The sequence below is a fragment of the Protopterus annectens genome, chromosome 6.part0 (assembly GCF_019279795.1).
Source record: "Protopterus annectens isolate FY-2018-M chromosome 6.part0, PAN1.0, whole genome shotgun sequence".
Classification (NCBI taxonomy): domain Eukaryota; kingdom Metazoa; phylum Chordata; order Ceratodontiformes; family Protopteridae; genus Protopterus; species Protopterus annectens.
In genome coordinates this window covers 307247176-307265364 of record NC_056737.1, presented here as the reverse complement: position 1 = coordinate 307265364, position 18189 = coordinate 307247176, and the positions used below count along the sequence as shown (strand labels likewise).

Sequence of the window (18189 nt, the reverse complement as noted above, 5' to 3'; positions counted from 1 at the left end):
CCCTAAAAGGGTGATCCAAATCAGTACCAAAAAGTGAGAACACTGTACAGACACAAAAGCCCTTCAGCTATAAGCAAATACATCAGTAAGGCATAGCACAGGTTTAGCCAGTAGATCAGAGGGGTTGGAGGGAGGGTAACCTGGACTGCAGCAGGGTGAACACTCGAACATCTACATTTATGGTAGGTACAAAACTGTACTATGTTCATTGTGTTACCCTGCTGCAGTCATCACACTTGGGTTGAGTCCCAAAGCTAAGGTAGGGTGGAGGCATTATAGAGGGTTAGAGGAGGCAATGAGTCCCTGCAGAACTGCAGTGGTGAAGCCTGCCCTGGACTTAGAATAAAGAGGTAGGTGATAATGTTTGGTGAAGGTATGTACAGAACTCCCAAGTTGCAGCTTCTAAAATTTCCTTGGTAGGAACCCCCCTGAGAAAGGCTGCAGAGATAGCTGTTGCCCTGGTAGAGTGGGATCTAATGGTAGGAGGAACTGGTTTCCCATGATGGGTATAGCAGAATCGTATGCAATGGCCTATCCACTTAGAAATGGTTTGCTTGGAAATGGCCCTCCCTTGAGAAGCGGTAGCATAGGAAACAAAGCTGGTCAGTTTTTCTGAAAGCTTTAGTTTTATCCAAGTAATATCGAAGCTGCCTGTGAATGTCTAAGGAATGTAGGAGTCTCTCCCCTTTGTTCTGTGGGCTGGGGAAGAAAGTGGGTAGATGGATGGTTTGATTTAAAGCTACGCTGGAAACCACATTAGGCATGAAGGAAGGATTAGTTCGTAGGGAAACTCTGTCCTGATGAAAAATGAGGAAAGAGTCCACTGCCATAAGTGCCTGTAATTCTGAAACTCTCCTAGCAGAAGTTATTGCCAGGAGCAGGGCAGTCTTCCAAGATAGAAACTGAAGGTCTGCAGAAAAAGCTGATTCAAAGGGAGGTAATGTTAGTTTTTCCAGAACAAAGTTGAGGTCCCATGTAGGTATAGGAGCTCGTCTAGGTGGTCTAATGTTTTTTGCCCCTCTGAGGAACTGCCTTAGGAGTGGATTTGAAAATAAAGGTGGATTCGTGTTCGTAGTGAGCTGAAATAGCTGAAGCATGGATTTTAATAGAGAAGGAAAGACCTTTATGCAACATCTCAGCTAAGTACTGCAGAATGTGAGGCATATGAGGCTGAGTTGTATCCAGGCCTTTAGCTTGGTTCCAAGCTGAAAACCTTTTCCATTTGTCCGAGTAAGCCTTCCTGGTGCTTGGCCTCCTGGCTTCTAGAATAACATCCAGTACTGCTTGTGAAAGAGGGGCTGGTTGGCTGCTTAAATGATTTGCCATGCAGCCAGGTTTAAGGTTTTGATCTGGCTGTGTAGAATCTGCTTGTCTTGCTGTGTGAGCAAATGAGGTATTTGAGGCAATATCCATGGTGGACTGAGAGCCATATTCTTCAATAGTGGGTACCAGTGCTGGCGTGGCCAGTCTGGGGCTATGAGAATCATTCCAGGTTTCTCCTTTTTGACTTTCAAAAGAACCTTTGTGAGAAGAGGTAATGGTGGAAAGGCATATGCTGTCGGGTTTTTCCAACTGAAGGAGAGAGCATCCACTTTCCAAGCTTGTTGGTGGAATGTCCTTGTACAAAATTTTGTCAGCTGGTAATTTTGAGGACTGGCAAACAGGTCTATATTTGGTAGGCCCCATCTTTGAATTATCATTGCAAATATTTGTGGGTCTAGCTTCCACTCGTGGGGATCTTTGATGTTTCTGCTTAGGTCGTCTGCCAATGTGTTTTTCTGTCCTGGCAGGAAGTGAGCTTGCAACTGGACTTGGTAGGTCAGAGCTGTGTTCCATAAGATTATTGCTTGCCTGCAAAAAGGGTAGGAATGTGTGCCCCCTTGTTTGTTTATGTACCACATTACTGTGGTGTTGTCCGTCTTTATTGCCAGTTGTCCAGGTTGTAGTAGATCCTTGAAGGCTGTCAGTGCTTTCTGTACAGCTAGCATCTCTTTTTGGTTTATGTGCAGTTTTCTTTGTTCTGCAGTCCATAGGCCTTGAATGCATTGCCCTGCCATGTGAGCCCCCCAGGCATAGTCTGAAGCATCTGCTGTGATAGTTTGCCTGGGTGGGGGCAAGGTGAAAAGCTGATCCTTGTTGAGGTGACATGCCTGTGCCCACCATAGAACTTCCTGTTGTAGGCAGGGAATGAGAGATATTACTGTGTCCAAGCTGTGGCTGTGTTGAGACCATACGCTTTTTAGGAACCATTGTAATTTCCTCATATGCAGTTTTGCAAATGGTATTATCAGAATGCAAGATGCCATGAAGCCCAAAGCCTGCAGAATTTTTCTTGCAGTTAATTGGGTCTTTGTTGCCATTGTCTTGAAATATTGAGTCAGTTGTAATTGCTTGTCTGGTGTAAGATAAGCCTTCTGGGCCGTTGTGTCCAAGCTGGCACCCAGGAATGTCATTTTTTGTGAGGGTACTAGTTTTGACTTCTTTTCGTTTACTGTGTACCCCAGACAATTTAGTAGATTCTTCACAAAAGTCAGATGTTGTATGAGAATGTCTTTTCTTTCTGCTTGGATGAGACAGTCGTCCAGGTATGGATATATTTGAATTCCTCTTTGTCTGCAGTATGCAATTACTGGTGCCAGGCATTTTGTGAATACTCTGGGTGCAGTAGATAAGCCAAAGTGCAATGCAGAGAATTGATAATGCGTTGAACCTGCAATGAAACGGAGGTATCTTCTGCAACTTTGTCTGATAGGGACATGCAGGTATGCCTCCTTGAGGTCCAACGTTACCAGCCATGCTTCCTTTTCCAACATGGGATGTAGCTGCTGTAGTGTTAGCATCTTGAATTTGGGAACTTCTAAGTGTTTAGAATTGAAAGGTCCAGAATTGGTCTCCAAGCATTTTCTTTCCTGGGTACTAGGAATAGTCTTGAGTAAAATCATTGGCCTTGCTCTTGAGTTGGCACCCTTTGAATGGCTCTCATGGCCACGAGAGCTGTAATTTGGTTTTGAGCCTCTGCCCTTCGATTTTGTGCCAGGTTTGGCATTCCTCTTTTTATTGGCAAGGTGTGAAAGTGGAATCTGTATCCTCGTAAAATTATGTCTAGGACCCATTTGTCCTTTGTGACCATGTGCCAGTTGTCTACAAATAATGCTAGTTTTCCCCCCAGGGGGGCTGACAAGAGAACTTTGTTTGGCCAGTGGAGGCGCAAGTCATTGAGTTTGCCTTCTGGTGGCTTGAGACCTGTCTTCTCCCCCCTTCTGGGTTGGAGTGGTCCATTGGCGAGGTCTATACTGAGCTTGTGGCTGTCCTCTGCCCCTTCGGCGCCTGTATTTACCGCTCTGAGGCCTGTCAGTGGCTGGAAAGGACCAATTCTTGGTTGGCCAGTTTCTGCTGAAGCGAGGGGGTTGTACCTGTAGGAAATCTTTGACTGTCTGCATTGATTTTGCCTTATCTTCCATTTCCTTTAAAACTTCTTCTGCTTTAACATCAAAAAGAACATCCTGCTGCAAGGGAGCATCCAGTAGTTTTGCTTTAACATGTTCAGGCAGACTTTGTTCCTTTAACCAGGCATGCCTACATATAACTGAACCAGTGGCCGCTGCTCTGCAGGAGGCCTCCAAAGAATCAAACCCACATTGTAAAGTATGTTTGCCCACCTGCTCAGTGGCGTGCAACAAATCCTGTACTTTTCAATTCAGATTGTTGAGGAAGGGTTGTTATCTTTTGTTTTAACTGAGAGATCAGAAATTGCTGATACTTAAGCATATGAAACTGACAGTTTAGAGCTCTCATAGCTAAAGTGGCTGAGGTGTAAACCTTTTTCCCCCATCTGTCTAGTGCTCTTGAATACCTTTCAGAAGGTACTGGATTTTTAGCCATGGAAGCCTTAGCCCCCTTGGGACTCTGGGAGATGGTCTCTGGGTCAGCTACTGGGCTTTTGTAAAGGAATTAATGGGAATCAGGTACTCTGTAGTATCTGTCAGGCTTGGCCGGGGCAGGAGGCAGAGAATCATGGTTGAAACTGGATTCTAAGTAAACATCATCCACAATGTCCAAAACAGGAGGGATGGCTAGAGGTCTGTGTTGGGGGAGTAAAAGAAACTCTCTGAGCCTTTTCTTGAAATCGAGTAAGCCTGACCTTCCCAGTGAAAATGTTCCCTCATAGTGTGTAAAGTTTCCCCAAAAGAGTAATCTTCTGGAGGAGAAGCTGAGGGAATAGAGTCCTCAGCATCAGAATCTTCATAAGGAGAGAAGGAATAGTCTTGGTTTTCAGAGGAATCCGAAGAAATAGACAGTTGTTCAGAGGAAGCAGATTCTTCCTCGTCTAATCCTTTTTTCAGGAGGAGGCTGGGAACCCCTGATAAGAGAAATCAGATCTTCAGCCATCTTGAGCATCTGTTTCTTAGGCATAGGGCCTTGAACAGGAGACTGAAGTGAAGCTTTTTTCGATTTGGAAGGAGTCTTCGGTTTAGAAAACATTTTAACTGTAAGAGTCGTCGGTCTGAAAACACCTTCAGAAAGCGAAGGTGTTTCAGAAGTACCGGTGTCCTTGGGAGGTAAGTCGTCGATAGGGCCTGAAGTAAAAGGCTGCGTCGGCCTAGTACATTCCGTCAAAATATCCGTAGCGGTCTCGGGTTCCTCAACTGCAGTAGTCAGAGGCTGCATCGGAGCCTCACTGATATCCAGAGACCGGATCAACCGAGGCCTCGGAATCGGGCTTAGGCCTGGGCTGTCTATCCTTACCCCTGCGCTTTTGTGCACGCCGGTAGCTCCGACGGCATGTTATAATTAAATTTTCTGCCAAAAAAGTGTTGTGCGAAATCAAATCGTCTTTTAATAGTGCGTTTATTAAATCTAGCACAAAAACGACAAGTGACGTCGTGATCAGGGCCTAGGCAGGGTATACAATAAGAATGAAAATCCTTATGAGGTATTTGCTTCCCACAAGAAATACAATTGTTAACTTTTTCTGACATCGGTCTGAGGCAAGAAAAGTTTCCCCAACGGGGTACTTAGCTTTATAGAAGACTTCGGTCTGAAACTCGAATACGAAAATCTCAGGAGTCGGCTGACCGGCACTTCCGAACTGCTTCTGCTTCGGGCACCGCGCGGCAAAAAAGACCGGGGAAAATGGTGTCTGTTGCAGTATATGTACCCCTGGCGCACTGACGTCATGGATGAGGCGACAGCAACCGACGTCGGACCAAGACTTAGGAAATCCGGCCGACTGCGGGACCGCCTGACGAGAGGATAACCCATGTGTGATGACTGCAGCAGGGTAACACGATGAACATCTGAAAATGCCAGGAAGCCATAGATAAATGTGAAAACTTCCTGCATCTGGGGTGGATGAGAATGTGTAGGTATGCATCTTTGATATCCAAGGAAGCCAAGTAGGCTTGTAGAATAAGGAGGACCAAGGTTTGAAGAGCTAACATATGGAAGGTGGGTACCTTCAGGAAGGTGCTGAGATGAGACAGATCCAAAATGGGTCTCCAAGAACCATACTTTCTGAGCACTAGGAATATTCTAGAGTACAAATCTCTTCATTTCTGGTGTTGAGGCACTTCCTGAATGGTCTCTTGTCTCTGCAGGTCTTACACTACCATTGGAAAGGAGGATAGTTGTTCCTTCAGTGGTTGAGGGATGCGTCCCTGAAGGAAGGCAGGGAATCCCATATCAGAAAGTATGCTTTTTGAATGAGACAGAGAACCCAAGTCTTGAGTTATGCCTTCCCAGACTGGCAGAGACAAACGCTGGGAAAGTGGAATGTGGGTGAAGTGGCTTGGGCAGCCAGAGGGAACAAGGTTAGTCATGAAAGGGCCGCTTCTGAGCTGGAGTTGCAGGAGCAGCCCTGTGCTGCTGAGGCGTCATACCATCCTTTATTTTATGTGGAGGAGGGCGGGAGTGCATGCATACAAAGGCAGTTTTTGGTGGGTAATTTTGTTGAAATTTAGGCACTGGGGAAAAAAAGGTGTGTTTCAATTCCTGCAATTCCTTTCCCTTTTCCTGCGGAGATTTAAATAAATTATCAGCTGCAAGGCCAAACAATGGAGAGCTGTCCAAAGGGGCATCAATAAGATTAGATTTAATGTCCTCTGGTAATGGCTGGAGTCTTAACCAGGTGAACCTCCTTCAGACAGAGCCAGAGGCAGCTGCCCTGGCAGAAACCTCTGCAGCATCATAGCTGCATTTGATGCAGTGGCAGGCTACTTGTGAGGTGGCTCCCAGCAATGATGCAGTCAAGGTTTTATTTTCAGAGTCAGGCAAATTGCAAATGACCTGAGAGGGTTGAGATAGAAGCTCTAGGGCAAATTTGGTCACGTGTGTTTGGTAATTAATGGCTTTAAATGCCAAGGTGGCTGAAGTGTACATTTTCTTACCCACCTTTTCCAGCATCCTATCATTCTTATCTGAAGGAGATTGGTTGAAGGCAGTAACCTAGATGGTTTGCCTGAAGCTATTGAAATAAATGGGTCTGCTCAAGGACTTTTAAACAGGAATTTGCAGTCCTCAGGACCCTTGCAAAATCGGTCAGGCTTCTTAGGGGCAGGAGGCTGGAAACGGACGGCCTGGGAGGCAGAGGCAAAGGAGTCTAGAAATACAGGTAACACAGGAATAATAGCTGAAGGGCTGGGCAAATTGTTCCCAATCACTGTGAGGGGTCCTTTAGGAGGGCCAAGTGTTTAGACTTCTGTTTCTTCTTTTGATGCAGGTCTACCCTATACAACTTAAGAGGTCCAGACATAGGCCTACATTAAACAACATCTGAGTGAATTTCCTCCAGTACTAGGATCTGAGGTATCCCCTTAGGGCCTTTTGTTACCATGAGCCTCGATTCCCCCTGTACATCTGAGACGGATGCCTACTTAGCCTTCAAGGATGTGCCTGCGGTCAGATCCAAGGTGGCCTCAACATCAGGCATGGCCTGTGAACTGGAACCAGACTCTGTACATATCTCTGGGCTCATCTACATCAGGAGAGATAGCTATGATAAAAGGTGCAGCAGAAGCTTCAGGCCTCCATTTTTATCCTTCTGCTTCTGAACCGATTCAACCTCGGGCCCAGAGGATCCCTCCATTGTGCATTCAAGTAGTAACTTTAAAAGCTGGTTTTCCAAGTAAATGGCTAAGGGGGAAAGTCTACTCCTTTGTGCCTTGGGCAAAAATGCCTGGCAAATGGGACAGGATTTGTAATCATGGGAAGGCCCTAGGCAGAACAAACACTGGAGACGGCCATCTTTATGTGGAATTTGTCTTCTACACAGGCATTTGCCTTTTCTGAATGACTTGAGCCTGACCACAAAACAGTAGCAGAAGAAACCAGACTTCCCCAACAGAGCACTTATCTGAGAAAATCGCTGGAACATAGCTAATGGCTCAGCGAGCAGACAGATGTTGGAAGGTGAAGTTCAGATTGGTGGCAGAGAATTTCTGAGGTCAGTGCATGCATACGTCTCTTATGGCAGACGTACGAGAGCAGCCTACATTCGACATACCACGCACCCTACAGTAGTGAAAGACATTTGTATACTGGATGACGTCAGGTCGCCTTTGGTGAACTCCCTCGTGTAAAGAATACTGCAACAGGTGAATAGAAAGACATCTACAGGTTGTGTAAAAAGATTTATAAAAGTCTAGGAAATCAGAAATGAAGTCATTGTTACATTAGACCCAAACCAGAGTATGGAATAACAATATGGAAACCTGATGAGAAAACAAGCACGAGTAAACTGGAAAGAGTCCAGCTGAAATATACCACAGGCACCCATGAATGTGAAAATTTTAATTATTATGAAAGACTAAAATATCTGAACTTGTATAGTGTCTCAAATATTTAAGAGGGGATCTTATTCAGGTAAACAAGATATTTTGAGACATCTACCTCTATTAATGTTCAGGGTCATCAAAAAGTAGTAGAGAATCAGAAACCTATATAGAAGATTCTATAGGAATGAGAAGTGTACTAACTGGTTCTCAGAGAATAGCAGATGCATAAAACAGACTACCAAATTACATTAAAGGAAGTACTAGTTTAGATATTTAAGAAAAGCCTGAAAATTTATTATGGGAGCAAGTGTTTGGGTATATTGGCAAACTAGAAGGGCATTATTGCTCATGCTTGAAATATCTGAATGTATGTTTTGTAGTAAGGAAATCATTCTACGTTGTGCAACTTGTAAACTGTATAGCATCCAAGTCCAAAGTTGTCATCTTTCCATTGCACTCAGCCCTCCTTACACCAAGAGTACAAAGCCCCCTTTAGTATGTACTTGACCAGACAAATGTTAATTGGAGCATCTTGAGGTTCCTCCTTAAAACAGAACATGATGTAAATATGCCCAAAGTGAACTGGCGCAGAGACTTTTCCTTGTACTGTCTCCTACAGACTGCTGGGAGGCAAGCTATGCCTGATTTCCAAAGACACCTCTGATTCAGTCCTTATGGATCTCTTGCACATCTGCTGAACAAGCAGCATTACAAATACCCAACCTAGGAACTTAAACCTCATCTACAACATAAAGACATGTTGAAGCAGGATTCCCCCGTGCACTTGTTCAAGCATAACATAGAGCAGTGGATATGGAGCCATAGATTTATCCCTGGTCTGCCACCTATGTCCCATTAGAAATGGGACTCTTCCAAAATGCTCAATCACCCATACCCAGGCTATACCCACAATAAATTGAGTGGCATCAAAACTTGTCAAATGTTTCTGGGAAACACTGTTAGGTTTGAAAATTACCCTTTAGATTCACATGCAATTACTAGATTAAGAATATATAAGCTCACTCTCACTTACTACCCTGCTTCTTCAGGGACAACTTACACATGCATGCTTCACAGTGGGATCAGGCTGTTTAAAAAAACTTCCTTTCCAGAGCAAATCCTGCAGCTAAATTCCAAAGTGTTTAAGAAAAAGAAGACTATCAGGAGAAGAGGTTTCTTTTTGAATAAAATATCTTACATGCTTAATCAGTGAATAACCAATATCAGTACTGCAATAAGGTTACCTGAGGGTCTAAACTTGGCATCAGACTCAGGATGTTGGGAAAGTCTTCGCTCAGTCTCTCTCGCACCAATAGTGGGTGTATCAAAAGATGACAAATAAGGTGACATCCTGGCTGGAGTTTTGGTCAAGGAACGCTTGTGCTCATTATCCTTGGTTGCTTCAGTAAACCTGTCAAATACCAGGGTAAATCTTTATACTACTACAACACACATTATAAAAAGCCAAGAAATGAAAATAAATATATAAAAACATGGACAAAAATGTACTATTTTAATCAATATTAAAATTTCCAGACTAAAAACAGGATCTTGCATTACAGTTGTACATATGGAAACTGGGCATATTAGTAATATAAAAAAGCCATCTATGCAGAAAAAATGCAGTTCGATATTCTTGCAAAGAATAGGCTGAAGTAGAGAACAATGGCAATCAGTGTCAGTCCTACAATACATGGTATATAGGCCTAAAGCAAACTCGTACTACATCTGAAGCAAATGCTGAAGAAACACAAACTTAAACCTACATGCACATAACTTGGGGAAAGTAAACAGAGGTGTGCATGTGAAGGTGGCAGCAAACCATGACTAAATGAATCATCCCAGAAAAAACTGCTGTCAGGTTTGCCAAGTCTACCAAGCTCTCCCACACCTTGCCTAGCAGCTCCATTCTAGCTTCCAGCACATCATAACCATGCCAGTACTCACTTCCTGATTACCTTAATGAAAACACAAATCCACACGAGCAGGGATGGGAACCTGTCTTGCGACTACGATGGGGCAGGGAAGACTTTATGACCATCTCCCCACAAAAAAAAAAAAGAAATCTTGACAAGCACATGCCTTGAAGGGGTTCAGTAGTACCAAATAGGAAAAAGTACTCCTCACTTTTGTAAGGAGCATCGCCTGACACGAGACATGTTACACCTTCAGCTTACACTTGTCGTTTCCCCAACACATTCAAGAGGGCATAATGGAAACATTTTTTCAGGCTACTTAATAGAGAAAAAAAAACAGGCTAATTCTCATGACCACCACTTGCCAGTAAGCCTCACAACAAAAAGCTACTATTCAACCTAGTATCATAAGTATTGCCGGCAAACATCTAAACTACCTCTAAAGTACATCACGCAAAAGTCAAACATTTCAAATCGGAGACCAATCCAGAATAGCACAAAACATCAAGAAACAATGCTAATCCTAGTCTGATGGCCACATCTAATAGCACTTGTAACAAAATCTTGTCTCCTATATTCCCCCAGTTGGAAGCATACCACAAACTGTTTTGATAAAGTGCGGCAATTCCAAAGAAGGATGCACAAATACTGCTCTATACTGCTTCAAGAATGTGGACATCAGGGAATGAACATTAAAAAGAAGTTATGTACCTACCATAATGTTCCATGTTAGTTGTCTTCATCTCGCCTTCCTGCTTGCTGTTTGGGTTCGGAGCCGATCCTCGGCTCCCATTCGGCCATCTTCTATAGCTCGAGAGCTGTTTACTGGCTCGAGGCTATCCCTTATCCCAGAATGCCCAGCGTCAGCTACACAGATCTCATTTGTGATAGCACACACTAGACATAAGTAGAGTAACCAGTTACCTAAAAACTGGTTATCCAATACACCTAAACAAGGAAAGGGTCATAAATTACCTGGCAAGTGAAGTAATAAAAGATACTCAGCCAGTGAAAAAGTACAGTTTTGTACCTACCATAGATGTAGATGTCCGAGAGACATGCAACTGCAGTCATAACATGTGGGTTGTCCTGCCTCAGGCAGCCCTCGGTCGGCCGGATTCCAAAGTCTGGGTCCGACGTCGGCTGATGTCGCATTTCTCTCCGACGTCAGAGCGGCTGGAGTACATAAGCATCAGCCGACGCCATTTTCTTCAGTGTTTCTTGCCCCAGATGCCAGGTGCCCTCCAAGGAAGGCTGTAATCAAATTGGTAGACAAACAGGATTCCAACCAAATACATGAGTAATAAAACAAATACACCATAACAGATATCCCCAGCTAAGAGTGAGAGGGATAGGAGTGGACCCTAAGCATAGAGGGGTATGGAGGGAGGGAAAACCCGACTGCAGTTGCATGTCTCTCGGACATCTACATTTATGGTAGGTACAAAACTGTACTATGTCCTTCAAGAATGCAACTGCAGTCATAACATGTGGGTAGAATACCATAGCTTAGCTGGGGGAGGAGGTATGCTCTAGGAAAGAGATGGTGTGGCAATCAAACCCTGCAGGACTGCCGAAGCAAAGCCTGCTCTGGATCTGGAATATAGAGGGAGATTGTAGTGTTTGGAAAATGTACGCACGGAGCTCCATGTAGCAGCTTCTAGAATGTCCTTTGTAGGCACCCCTCTTAAAAATGCTGTAGAGGTGGCTGTAGCTCTGGTGGAATGTGGTCTGACATAGGCTGGCACAGTCTTTCCATGAAAGGAATAACAGAATCTGATGCAATGTCCAATCCATTTAGAAATAGTCTGTTTTGAAATTGCTTTTCCTTGGACTGCAGGGGCGTAAGCTACAAAAAGCTGTTCAGACTTCCTACTGGCCTTTGTTCTGTCCAGGTAGTATTGAAGTTGTCTATGAATGTCCAAGGTATGTAAAAGCCTTTCCCCCTTATTCTCAGGATTGGGAAAGAAGGCAGGCAGATGAATGGCTTGATTTAGAGAAACCCTAGATACCACCTTTGGCATAAAGGTAGGGTTGGTCCTTAATGAAACCCTGTCTCTGTGAAAAATAATAAAGGGTGGTATTGCCATTAGGGCCTGTAGTTCTGAAACCCTTCTTGCTGAGGTAATTGCCAACAGGAAGGCTGTTTTCCATGAGAGAAATTGCAAGTCAACTGAAGCTGCTGGCTCAAAAGGAGGTAGAGTCAGTTTTTCTAAGACAAAATTGAGGTCCCAGGCTGGCACTGGGGCCTTTCTCGGTGGCTTAATGTTCTTGATTCCCCTGAGGAATTGTCTTAGTAAGGGGTGAGAAAAAACAGGAGGATCAGTGTTGTATCTAGCTGAAATAGCAGATGCATGTATTTTTATTGAAGAATATGAGAGGCCACTCTAACAAATCTGCCAAATATTCCAAGATAACTGGGATGTTCAGTAATGATGCATCATGCCCTTTGCTGGTATTCCAATTGCTGAATCTTTTCCACTTTGCTAAGTAAACCCTTCTGGTGGAAGGTCTTCGAGCCTCTGTTAGTATCCGCTGAACTTCCTTGGAGAGAGGTAAGTTGAATTCATTTATGGGATCTCCCAGGCTGTTAGCTGCAGAGTCTGAAGGTTTGGATGCAGTGTTTCAAAATTGTGCTGAGTCAAAAGTTGGGGCCACTGTGGGAGGGCCCACCTCCTGGTGTGACATATGCTCCGTAGTAGTGGGTACCAGTGTTGTCTTGGCCAATCCGGAGCTATTAATATTCCCTTGGGCTTCTCTGCTTTGATCTTTAGTAATACTGAGGTCATCAGTGGCAGAGGTGGGAATGCATAGATTACTAGGGAGTTCCAGCTGAATGAAAGAGCATCTATTTTCCAAGCCTTTGGATGGTATGTCCTTGTGCAAAATTTTGGTAGTAGATGATTGAGGTGAGAGGCAAATAGGTCCACTTCTGGCTTGCCCCATGTCGAAGTGAGTTGTCTGAAAGCCTTCGGATGCAACCTTCACTCGTGTGGATATGTGAAATTCCTGCTTAGGCTGTCCGCCAACACATTGTCTTTTCCTGGAACAAACTGTGATTGCAACTGGATGTTTAGACTCAGTGATTTCTCCCAAAGCTGCATTGTCAGTCTGCAAAGGGGGTAAGAGTGAGTGCCCCCCTGCTTGTTTATGTACCACATCACAGTGGTGTTGTCTGTCCGTATCATTAAGTGGCCTTGCTGGAGTTGGTTTTGAAAAGCCTCGATAGCATGCATTACTGCCAGCATTTCCTTTTGATTTATATGCAGATGTGTTTCCTTTGGAGACCACTGTCCTTGTATACACCTGCCTTCCATGTGCGCCCCCCATCCGAGGTCTGAGGCGTCTGTAGTCATGGTCTGTGTTATCTGTGGTTTTTTGAATGACAAACCTGTGTTTTCCTGGCTCACCGAAGCCCACCATTGGAATTCCTTTTGTAAGCATGGAATGAGTGGTATGATTGTCTCCAAGTTGTTGCTGTGCTGAGACCAAACGCTTTTTAGGTACCATTGAAGCTTTCTCATGTGTAGTTTTGCTAATGGAACCAGTAGAATACAGGATGTCATGTAACCCAGGGCCTGTAGGAATCTCCTTGCAGTCATCTGGGTGAGTTTTGCTAAACCTTTGAAGTACTGAGTTAACTTCTCTTGCTTGTCTTCTGTCAGGTAAGCCATTTGAGAGGCTGTGTCTAGTTTGGCTCCTAAGAAGGTTATTTGCTGGGATGGCTGCAGTCTTGACTTTTGGAAGTTGACTGTGTATCCCAGAGCTTGAAGTAATCGTATGACATATTCCAGATTTTTTGTCATCAATTTGTCGTCCGCTTGTATGAGGCAGTCGTTCAGGTATGGGTAGATTTGTATACCCTGGAGCCTGCATTGAGCAATTACTGAAGCCAGGCATTTTGTAAACACTCTGGGCGCAGTAGATAAGCCAAATGGCAATGCTGAGAATTGTTAATGCTCTGGCCCTGCAAGAAATCTGAGGTATCTTCTGCAACTGTGTCCGATAGGGACATGCAGGTATGCCTCCTTGAGGTCCAGAGTGATCAGCCACGACTCCTTGCCCAGCATGGGAAGGAGTTGCTGTAGAGTCAGCATTTTGAACTTCGGTACTATGAGAAAGGTGTTTAATGCGGACAAGTCCAGTATTGGTCTCCATTGAGCTTCTTTTCTTGGAACAAGGAACAGTCTTGAGTAAAACCCCTGTTCTTATTCTTGTTGTGGAACTCTTTCTATTGCTTTCATTTGATTTAGCAGAGAGATTTGCTTGATAGCCTCTACCCTGTGATGTTGTGGTAGATTTGGCATGCCTTGTTTCCTTGGTAAGGTATGGAAATGAAACCTGTACCCTCGGTCTACAATGTCCAAGATCCATTTGTCCTTTGTCAGTCTGTGCCAGTTTTCTGCAAACAGAGATAATTTTCCGCCCAAGGGAGCTTCTAGCTGTTCCCTGGTGGGCGGTAGTAGAGGAAAGTCATTGAGATTGTGGTTGTTGGGCAGGAGAAACCCCTGCGTCACCTCTTTGGTTTCCTGGCTGCCATTGACGTCCCCTGTAAGGGCCTCTGTATTGGCCTCTTCCTCGGCCACGTCTGTTCTTACCCCTTTGAAACTTTTCTGGATTAGGAAAGGCCCAGTTTTTTGAAGGCCAATTCCTACTGAATCTGGGGGGTTGAACCTGGAGGAAATCCTTTACAGTTTGAACAGATTTTGCTTTTTTTTCGATGGTCTTTAGCACATCCTTAGCATTTGCACCAAAAAGCTTGTTCTTTTCCAGAGGCGCATCCAGAAGTTTTGCTTTTACATGATCTGGTAGAGGTTGATCTTTTAACCAAGCATGTCTTCGCATCACTGCCCCTGTCATAGCTGCCCTACATGAAGCTTCCAGTGCATCATATCCACACTGCAGGAAGTGATTACTTGCTGAGTGTTGTGTACAGCTTCCTGCAAAGTCTTCCTGTCTAAAGGATCAGGAGAAGCTAGTGTTTTTTGTAAATCTTCTATGAGATAATCCTGATATTGGAACATATGAAAAAGGCAATTTAAAGCTCTCATAGATAAAAGTAGTGGAAGTGTAAACCTTTTTACCCCATCTCTCTAATGACCTTGCTTCCCTGTTGGAGGGCAAAGGGTTTTTTGAGGTGGAGGCTGAAACTCCTTTAGGCCCCTGTGAAATAGTTTCCAAATCAACAGTATGGGCCCTGAATAAATGGGAATGAGTTTCTGGGACCCTGTAATACCTGTCTGGCTTGGCTGGTGCAGGAGGGAGAGTATCAGGGGTAGCACTAGAATCAGAATACAAATCATCCAGAACATCAAGTACAGGAGGAATAGCTAAGGGCCTGTGCTGAGGCTCCTTAAGGAAAGTCCTAAGGTGTTTCCTGGAATCAGAAAATTCCTGGCCCTGCCACTTGAAATGTTCCCTCATGGTGTGCAGAACTTCCCCAAAGGAAATATCCTCAGGAGGGGAGGCCGAAGGTATGGAATCTTCTGCATCAGAGTCCTCATAGGTCTGGAAGAGCTCTTCCTGGCTATCAGAGTGGAGAGAGCCCTCAGAGTCTTCATCTGAAGGAGTAGGGTTGGAGGGTTCAACCCGGGGCCTTTTATCAGGAGGAGGCTGGGATGCTCTCTCAGGATGGGTCTGTGAACCTCTAATCATGGAAATTAGATCAGCAGCCATGGACATAATTTGTGTCTCCGGAGTCGGCTGAGGTAAGGCTCTAGGAGTAATATGCTTTGTTTTGCTGGCTGCCTTAGCCCTAGTGTAGGCCTTAATCGACATGGCCATAGGGGGCCTGGCAGCTCCACGTGCAGGAGTGACCTTGTCTACAGCAATGGTCTCAGGCATTTCCTCAGTTTCGGTATCCGGAGGAAAATCTATAACTGGCGGAGTAATGTCTGGAATCGGAGTAGTCGGTAATGCGGCGTCTTCGGTTCGGAGCGGTGGGGAGACAGTCTCAGAGGGAACCGGAGCACTCGCGCTAGGCTTAGGCGTGGAGTCGGTAGTAGACACGGGCCTAGGATGTCGGTCCCGGTCTTTTCGCTTTTTGGGAGTTTGCGATGTCGGAAGATCCGACGGCATGGTATAAGCAAATTTATCGCCGAAAAAGTCTTCATCGAATTCCACCCGGTGCCTGAGAGTGCGCTTGTTGAAGCGAGCACAGGCTACACAGGCCGAGACGTCGCGGTCTGGGCCCAGGCAAGGGAGGCAGTAAGAGTGGAAATCCTTATGAGGTATTTGTTTGCCACAAAAAAGACAATTGTTAACTTTTTCAGTAATTTCTGACATCGGCTGAGGCAAGAAAAGGTACCCAACGGGGTACTTAGCTTTGTTGATGACTTCGGTATCGTAGAATACAGGAGCTGACTGACCGGCACTTGCGAACTGCTTCTGCTTCGGGCACCGCGCGGCAAGAAAGACTGAAGAAAATGGCGTCGGCTGATGCTTATGTACTCCAGCCGCTCTGACGTCGGAGAGAAATGCGACATCAGCCGACGTCGGACCCAGACTTTGGAATCCGGCCGACCGAGGGCTGCCTGAGGCAGGACACAACCCACATGTTATGACTGCAGTTGCATTCTTGAAGGACATCAAAAAAAGGAACTCCTCTCAATCCTCTAGGAAGGGGGAAGAAGGGGGGACGCAAGAAGGAAGGCGAGATGAAGACAACTAACATGGAACGTTATGGTAGGTACAGAACTTCTTTATGTTAAGTTGTCCATCTCGCCTTCGTTCTTGTTGTTTGGGACAGCGTCCCTAGCACCTAAAATCCTGGGTCGCTCATTGGAACAGACTCTTCAGAACAGTAGAACCAAAGGAAGCTCTGCTCCAGGAGACCATATCCACCTTGTAATGAGAGATAAAAGTGTGAGGGTTTGCCCAAGTGGCAGCTGCACAGATCGAGTCTATGGGCAACCTAGACTGAAAGGCCACAGAGGTGGCTAATGCTCTAGTGGAATGACCTTTTGGTTTAGCTGGTAGCTCTATTTCGTAACTGATAAATAAAGGCAATCGCATCATATAACCATCTGGATAAGGTCACCTTAGAAACTGGAAGGCCTTGTTTGTTGAAAGCATAAGAAAGAAATAACTGGTCTGACTTTCTTAGTTCCTTAGTTCTATGGAGGTAAAAACACAATTGCCTGTGCACATCTGATTGGTGGAGCTTGTATTCTGCCTTGTTGCTGTGACTAGGAAAGAAAACTGGGAGATCTATGGACTGATTTAAATTGTTCTCTGAGCAGACTTTGGGAATAAAGGATGGATTGGTCCTCAGAGAAACTCTGTCCTTGTGAAACACCAGGTAAGGAGGATGAACACAGTGCTTGAAGTTCTGAGACACATCTAGCTGAAGTGATAGCAACCAAAAAAAGTGTCTTTCAAGAAAGACATTTTAAGGAACATGATGCTGCCAGTTCAAAGGGAGGCAAAATTAAGGAAGCTAAAACTAAACTGAGATCCCAAGGAGGAGGAGGATCTCTAACTGGGGGGTCTAAGAAGAGATATTCCTCTCATAAAGGCCTTGCAGAACTTATGAGACAAATTAAACATACTGATATGAAATGGCAGCTAGTTGTACTCTAATGGTAACAGAAGCCACACCACCCTGAAAGAGTTGTGCTAGAAATTCAAGAATTTCATGGACTGGGGCTGAGAAAGGATCCAAATTTCTAGATTCTGACCAGAAAGAAAACTATTTCCATTTACTAGCATACGTTTTCCTCGTAGTAGACTTATGTGGGGAAACAATAATATCACAGACTGCTGGGGAGATATTGGAAAGCCTGGCTAAGGTTGGAAGTGGAGTACCAAGCTGTGAGCTGGAGAGTTTGAAGGGATTGGTGCAACCCATCTGACTGATGAATCCGAAGATCTGGAACTGGGTCCAGAATCCACGGTTGATCCAGAAGGTGGAGGTGTAGGAACAGGAACCATATCGGAGCGTCTGTCCATCTTGATATGGTAGTACACGTCCAGAAGATCTATAGAGCACATCCAATTGTCCTGACCCAGAAAAGGGAAAATGGACGGCAGTGTCACCATCCAGAACTTTTCTTTTTGTACAGATTTGTTCAAGCTGCTGAGATCCAGTATTGGTCTCCAGTCCCCTGTCTTTTTTGGTACTAAAAAGAATCTTGAGTAAGTTCCGGATCCTAGTTGGTCTGCGGGGACTTCTTGAATGGCTCTTTTTTCTAGCAGTCTTGAAACTTCTGTGACTGCTTGATCGCTTAGATTGGGTGGGACATCTGGGATTGGCTTTTTTGATTCTATGGGGGATTGATGGAAGGGAATTTTGTAACCTCCGGATATGATGGATAGTACCCATCTGTCTCTTGTTATATTTTACCAGGATTTTGGGTACAGCAAAAGTCTTCTCCCGACTGCCTCCAGAGGTGAGCAGTCTGGCAACCCTTCAGGGATGCTGGAAAGGCTTGGCAGAGAAGGTTTCTCAGTTACCCTGGTTTTGCAGTCCCCCTCTGCTATGAGGGTGGCATCTGTTGTTG

General features: G+C 44.8%; 1 protein-coding gene across 1 annotated transcript in view; it reads right to left on the bottom strand.

Annotated features, from left to right (window-relative positions):
* The window catches only part of NUSAP1 (nucleolar and spindle associated protein 1), a 727399-nt gene that overhangs the window by 368251 nt on the left and 340959 nt on the right, over nucleotides 1-18189 (bottom strand). The window contains exon 5 of the mRNA XM_044073513.1: nucleotides 9017-9183. Within this exon, the coding sequence (XP_043929448.1) occupies nucleotides 9017-9183 (167 nt within the window). The remainder of the gene's footprint in view (nucleotides 1-9016; nucleotides 9184-18189) is intronic.